The sequence below is a fragment of the Lupinus angustifolius genome, chromosome LG17 (assembly GCF_001865875.1).
Source record: "Lupinus angustifolius cultivar Tanjil chromosome LG17, LupAngTanjil_v1.0, whole genome shotgun sequence".
Lineage (NCBI taxonomy): Eukaryota > Viridiplantae > Streptophyta > Magnoliopsida > Fabales > Fabaceae > Lupinus > Lupinus angustifolius.
The window spans coordinates 942,275-949,514 of NC_032025.1; the positions used below are offsets into that span (position 1 = coordinate 942,275).

The following is a 7,240-nucleotide window of genomic DNA, read 5'->3' on the forward strand; positions in this document are numbered from 1 at the left end:
GTTTTATACTCTTCTTTCTCTCCTACTTCAATGCTCAGTGCAAATCAATCTTCACCAACTCAAAACTTCAAACTTTGTTCTAAATGGGTCTTTGCTTTGGTTCACTCTATGCTCCCTCTACCCGTAATAAACCTCACTATTCTCTCAACTCAATCTTCCATTATAACATAACTCCACTTGGGTTTCTTTTTTTATTATCATATGTTAAGTTTTTAAGAGGAATATATCATTTTTATAACTAGTTAAGCAACCCTTCTTAGCTAGGATAATTTGTGTTATGATTTCTTACTAACCATTTTGATGGGTTTATGTTTTTTTTGTAGGTTCATTGAGCTATGAGGGTAAGAGTAGATATTCAGAGATAGAGAGTGAAAGTGTGAGTGGACAGATTCTGGAAACAGGAGACATGAGAGTGTTTAGTTTTGTGGAATTGAAAGCAGCCACAAAGAATTTCAGGTCAGATGCATTGCTTGGTGAAGGTGGTTTTGGTAAAGTTTATAAAGGTTGGTTGCATCACAACACACTCACACCTGCTAAACCAGGCTCTGGGTTCATTGTTGCCATCAAAAAAATGAACACAGAAAGTGACCAAGGCTTTCAAGAGTGGAAGGTTAGTTACTTCAAATTTCAACTATGTTCCAACTTCCAACTTTTCATTCTGCTTTTTCAATAAATAAAACTTATTTAAGAATGTTTTGTCATGGAAATTTAGTCATGGGTGGCCAAGTATAAAGCAACTGAAGCATGTTTATGCTTTAGGCCTTTTTTTGTAAGGTTTCATGTTATTTTTAAACTGTATCTATAGTTCTTCTTCGAAATAATCTCATGCTCATGGTTGCATTGTAAAAGTAGATTTTAAATAGGAAATTGCATTTTTTTTTATACATTTGTCTCTCCATCTAAAAAATTACTAGATACTGTTTTGAAAAAAATAATACTAAAAAAGGTAATTTGGACATATAAGAGGTTGCATGAATACCCACACTAGCTTTAGCTTTAAACCCCTCGATAGGTTGGACCAGACACAGTGGATAGTTTTAACTTTGTTTGTCACTTTCATTAACTATTTATGTGATAAATACATATCTTTTATTATCACTTATGTCAGTGTCAATAGTTTGTTTTAACAAGTTGTATTTAGTTTTTTTAATGATGATTATGATAACATTTTGATATAGATTATCTGTCTTAAAACGATATTTCACTCTCTGTTCCAAGCTAATCAGAGTGCTACATTTTAATATTTTTTGTTTTTAAATTTTTTCTTATATTCATGTGTCAATATATATTTGGCTTGGGACATGAATGAGACAACATCAAGAACAGATCCTCATCCATAACTTTTCTTCTCTTAAATAAAATAAGTTGCTTTAATTTCCACACCATTCATTCGTTAAATACTTGGTTCAAGATGAATTAGAAATGGCAAATGAGTGATGATATTCCATATTAGAATTGTTTGATTTCGCTGTCTTTACCAACCTCTCCACCCATTTTCTTTGAAAAAATAGTAATGGTGCATACGTGATGGAGTTTAATTGATTGAATCATGTGGCACACGTTGGGAATGTTTTTTGTTGTTCCTTTTGTTTTTATACAAAATTTATAGACATAATCATTTACTATTATAACACCATATTCGTGTGTTGGCCAAATCTAATGAGACTAAGCCACCATTGTTATATTTATTGACAAACTTTATGATATTATTTAATCTACGTGATTTCATAATTTGTTGATATGTGTTTGTTTATTTAACAATGCAGTCAGAAGTGAACTTTCTAGGAAGTATTTCACACCCAAATCTGGTGAAGCTATTGGGTTACTGTATGGAGGATGAGGAACTTCTCCTTGTGTATGAGTTCATGCAAAAGGGAAGTTTGGAGAGTCATCTATTCAGAAGTATGAACAACTATATATATATTGACATAGTTCTAATTATTCGATCTTTGGCTAAAACAAAATTTTATAATGTCTTATGACACCCCATTAGTAAGCCGGGGCCAATTCATCCGATTTTTATATTATTGACCGATTTTTGTGGATATATAAAAATCTTTCTCATTATTACTGGCCAAGCCATGATTTTGAGTTTTACTCGGATTCTTTGTTTTTGTTTCTGATTAGGACATGCTAGCACAGAACCACTTTGTTGGAACACACGACTCAAAATAGCTATTGATGCAGCTCGTGGCTTGGCTTTCTTGCACACTTCAGAAAAGCAAGTTATATACAGAGATTTCAAGGCCTCAAATATACTACTTGATGGGGTCAGTTTTAATTTAGTCCCATTTTGGCATATTTATGAATTTGGATCCAATTTGTTTTATCAACAAAAAATATGAAACTTGTTGTCAATACTAGTAACATAGTTTGTTTTATTGATGTCATGCATGCACACGTTGTCTTAGAAGTAACATAATTCATGTTTTTATACATACATATACACACACAATTAATTCTTCAGTAGAAATTGATAGCAAAATGTTTTGTTTTGTACAGAATTACAATGCAAAAATTTCAGATTTTGGGATAGTTAAATTGGGGCCTTCTGGGGGAGATTCACATGTGACTACAAGAGTCATTGGCACAATTGGTTATGTTGCTCCAGAATACATGGCTACAGGTAAATTTATATATATGTATATATCTATACATAAAAATATGCTCTACCATGATACTTAAAAGTTAAGAAGAAGAATATTATAATCGAACATAAAAAATAGTTGTTAAAATTGTTGTGATTCTGTATATGAGTTAATTGATTAACTGACTAGTTGGTTAGTTAGTTTTGGTATCAAAATTATTATGACTCCTACGATTTTAACAATAATCTAGTCTAATTCTTTGTAACATGGTTGTTGATTTTGTGATTATTGAACAGGTCACTTGTATGTAAAGAGTGATGTTTATGGATTTGGTGTAGTGCTGCTTGAAATTATGACAGGGTTGAGGGCAATTGATACAATGAGGCCCAAAACGCAACAGAACCTAGTTGAATGGATTAGGCCATTTTTGTATGAGAAAAGAGATATTAAAAGCATTATGGATGCAAAGTTAGAAGGCCAATATTCAATAAAAGCAGCAATACAAGTAGCACAGCTTACTCTAAAATGCATAGAAAATGACCCTAAAAACCGTCCTTCTATGCAAGATGTACTTCACACATTGGAATGTGTTGAAGCTATAAATGTTGAAACAAAAAAATCCAAGAAACTTCGTCCTAGGTCTGAAGCTTTTCAACATATACAACAACCCCTTTATCATCATTCTGCACCTATGTAAGTTTTCATGCTCAGCAATGAAGAGAAACTATTAGAAAATGGGGTTGGATAGTAACATGATAATCAAAGGGTGAAGCACATGCTAGCTAGAAGATTTTTATTAAGGAACATTCAAATTTTTATTTGTAAGTTATTTTGCGGGTGGGATCATAAGAGTGAAATATCAATGCCTTGTTGGTGTTGGTATAAAGTTTTATACATGTTACTACATCATGTACTATTTATTTGGATTACATTTTTTTGAAGAGTCGATTAAACATAAATAATAGATTATTCGGTGATAGTGCATAAAAACACATATACTATTAATGAATACATTTTTCTCTCGATAAGAGTGTAATATCAAAATAGTGTATAAAAATGCATTTTTATTTTAAGATATACAAGCAAAAGATACAAATGATTTCTTCAAAAAATTATTTTTATTTTAAAAAAACTTTCAGAAAAAGTATTTATTACCAGTATAATTTTAGGTGATGAGCCCACGTGAATTTTGGGTTGGGATGACGCAACAGGTTCTGCGTTATCTAAATTAACAATAATGGGTCTCAGGTATATAAAACAAATGGGCCAAGTCCTACATTGTTTAAGCTCTGATTTGGGCTTATCTTAAATCTATTAATTTATTTTACATTATCGGTTAATTTTCGATTTTTCCTGTGTTAATAATCATGAATAGAAATGAGTAATGACAAATGTTCGGATTTTAAATTCCTGAATCTGAACAAGGATACATATGCAAGAGTGGTTTTATAAAAAACTTTATAATAATAAATATTAAACTTTAACAAGTACACTAAAGGCATTGTTTAAAGGAGAATAATGAAAATTTTATCTTAAATAATATTGTGACATATCTGTACATATGTTTGACTTGATATTTTAAGTTTAACTTTCTTACTTTATATTATCCTTGGACACATTTTTTTAGGACAGTCGTTAATTTTTAAAATTAACCATGACTGTATATAATTAACGGTGATCATCCACAATTTTAATCACAGGATTGAACGTGATGGGTAACTTGACTGAGTAATTATGTTTGAATTTATCTCTGCCCTTAGGACACTTCTGTTTTTGGTATAATTAACGGTGACCGTAGATACCCGATAGATAATTTATAATGGTGCTAATATTCTCAGCCATATGTTTGAATTTATCACTTACCATAAAAGTAATGATTTAATAAAAATATATTGACAGTGTAAATGTTTTTTATATTATTAACTTATTATTCACTATTCATATGTTAACTACAATTGACTCTTATACAAAAATAATAAAATTCAATGATGAATGATGTATTGATAATATAAAAATGTTTACATTAATGATGTTAAAATTTAAACTCTAAAAGTAACGAATGCTACTTTTTGAATGATGCATCTTACCTGTATTCCACACAAAAATTGTTTGTAGACTTCTTTTAAGATGCATCTTACCTGCTCCTTTTTGAAAGTTGTCCAATTTTTTATAGTGATAGGATGATGTATAATTGAGTGTGGGGAAATTGACTTGATTATGGTTATATTTGTGATAAAAATGTAACACGCTACAAATAAATATGATTAGAAATAAATACATTAAAGAAAGTTGAATTAAAGAAAGTTAAAGTAAACTCCTATTATAAAAAAAATATGAAATAATTTTATCTTAGGTAATTTAGACATGTGTAAATGAGACCAATAAAAACACGTTAAAAAGAGTAGATCAAATATGGAAAGCTAATCCAAATACTAGAAGAAGATAGACCAATAAAAACCATATATAAATTGATTAAGAAAGACTTAAAAAATAATATTTTTATCAATAAACAAAAATTATAATAGAATATTATGACATCTTCGATCCATATAACTTATATCACTTAATGGAATTGGGATCCTCTCTCATCAAAACTTTGTATCATTTTTTTTATTAGATTGAGACACAATGTGACATAAAAAGTATAACAGCTAATCCCTACTCAAGAAGATAAAGAGTTGAAGAGTTGATTGATATATTTAATAATATATAATAAGCTATATGAAGAAATATATTGTTAGATCGTCATAATTAAATATTCTATAAAATAAGTTTGATTTCAAAACATTATTTTTACACTGTTAATTAATCCATAATTGATCATATATCATCATGTGTTACTTTGAAGTCACCAATGAATTCACACCTTCGAAGAATTCGAGTCTAGAGACATCGTTTTCCTTCTAAAAATCAGACATTGACCATTAAGTGCCCCACTCTACTCACCAGCTTTTCATACTATGTTGTCAATTGTCATTAATGTGAACCAACTCTTTGTGTGATGCCACGCATGTGATAAATAAGACACGAATCACCCTCTTTTATGATCAAAACAAAGCTAACAAACACAACAAGTATGGCTTTTGCTTTGCATAACCATGTTGTTGCTATTTTCAGTATTTTGGTTTTTGCCATAATATCATTTAAGGGAACCTCTGGCTCTCATCATCATCATCACCATCACCTAAAATCCCTTCACTTTTCCTTGTACCAACATGAAACCATAAACAAAACAGGATATATCATAGTGAATGGAGTGGAAGGAGGTGCAGGTGTCACTCAAACAACAACCCCTTTTGGAACCTTATTTGTCTTTCAGGATCCTTTGACTGCCACAGCCAACAGGTCCTCTAAACTAGTTGGAACTAGTGAAGGAACTTCCATCACCTCTAGCTTTGATGGGCTTCAAAGCATCTCAATTGCAAAGCTAACTCTGCATCTGAAGAACCATAAGGGCTCAGTTTCAATTGTTGGAGGCACAAATAACATAAAGCCTTCTGATCATCCAGTAGTAGGAGGCACTGGAGATTTCTTGTTTGTGCAAGGCTATGTTACCTCTTCTCCAGTTGATTTAAAGGGTCTTACAGTTACCTACAAGATTGAATTTCATCTTTACTGGCCTCCATATGCAACTCAAGCCTCTTAAAGGGCACAATCACCTTTATATCATCTATCACACTTCCAATGAGTCACTTTCCTTGTTTACTTCCTGGTCAATAACTTGGTGTGTGTTCTATCCTACTGTTCTAATTGATGTGTTAAGGTTTCCCTTGCTTGTCTGTTTATACCATCTTAGTTCTGTTTTTTTAAGTACTTATTTGAAGTTTTGAACTTTAAGTATCTGTTCTTAGTTGAAGACTCGTGTATTTACAATATACAAAGCTGCCATCGAGCAGTTTATGTAATAAACATGTGTTACCACTATCAATAAACCTTACTACTCCTTCGATTATTATTACCAGTGTATAACTTTCTCTAACATTGCCATACTTGTTTTGAGAGGGATTACATGTGGGTGTAGAAATACACATCCCCTCGTTTAAAGGGAAAATGCCTTTAAAATAACCCCACCCATTAAAATTCACATCCCAGTTTAAAAAAACTATTCTCCTTTGTTTTCCTTTTCCCTCACTCAATACATAAATCGTTATTTTTTTGTATAATTGTCCCAAGGAGCCTTTTCCAAGTCTAATAACCTACGCGTAACAGATTGCAGAAATGAACTAAAGCGTAGGAGTTGGTGAAGAGGTAATGATAAATTTTGATACTTCACAAAATTGTGAATGAAAATTAGGTCCAAATTGAGACCCAATTTTATTCATATTCACGAGCATCCTAGATTTTCACAAGCATAACTATAAGAGTGATAATTGGGTAGTGATGACAGTCAGGATAAAGCTCTTCTAAAAGTGATAACCTTGTGATTTGAACTCTTACAGGTGAAATGATGACTTTAGAAAATGTCTCTCTTATTTGTGAAAGAGTAAAAAGTTGTGAAAGTTTTCTACTTAAAATCCTCTACATAACATTTTTTATGATTCCCCTAATTTAAGATTTTTCTATAAATAAACATGTCAAATTAAGTAAGCATAGAAATACAAATAATCAAATCATAGTGGAACAGAATAATCACTTTTAGAAATAAATCAGTG

General features: G+C 31.1%; 2 protein-coding genes across 2 annotated transcripts; both read left to right on the plus strand.

Moving 5' to 3' along the window:
- LOC109330621 (probable serine/threonine-protein kinase CST) lies at nucleotides 1-3,401 on the plus strand. The gene is made up of 7 exons (XM_019564873.1): nucleotides 1-123; nucleotides 324-340; nucleotides 374-610; nucleotides 1,767-1,902; nucleotides 2,128-2,270; nucleotides 2,503-2,626; nucleotides 2,885-3,401. The coding sequence occupies exons 1-7, from the start codon at nucleotides 84-86 to the stop codon at nucleotides 3,283-3,285; spliced, it is 1,098 nt and encodes a 365-aa protein (XP_019420418.1). The 5' UTR covers nucleotides 1-83; the 3' UTR covers nucleotides 3,286-3,401.
- On the plus strand, nucleotides 5,630-6,525 carry LOC109331396 (dirigent protein 19-like). Its single transcript, XM_019565846.1, has one exon. It carries the CDS (start codon nucleotides 5,632-5,634, stop codon nucleotides 6,232-6,234), a length of 603 nt encoding a protein of 200 aa, XP_019421391.1. The 5' UTR covers nucleotides 5,630-5,631; the 3' UTR covers nucleotides 6,235-6,525.

Excerpts from the sequence above, each read along its gene's own strand:
- LOC109330621 (XM_019564873.1), top strand. The coding sequence starts at position 84 with ATGGGTCTTTGCTTTGGTTCACTCTATGCTCCCTCTACCC. Across the intron at positions 2,271-2,502 it reads CAAATATACTACTTGATGGG|AATTACAATGCAAAAATTTC; the intron begins GTCAGTTTTAAT and ends TGTTTTGTACAG. Across the intron at positions 2,627-2,884 it reads TCCAGAATACATGGCTACAG|GTCACTTGTATGTAAAGAGT; the intron begins GTAAATTTATAT and ends ATTATTGAACAG.
- LOC109331396 (XM_019565846.1), top strand. The coding sequence starts at position 5,632 with ATGATCAAAACAAAGCTAACAAACACAACAAGTATGGCTTTTGCTTTG.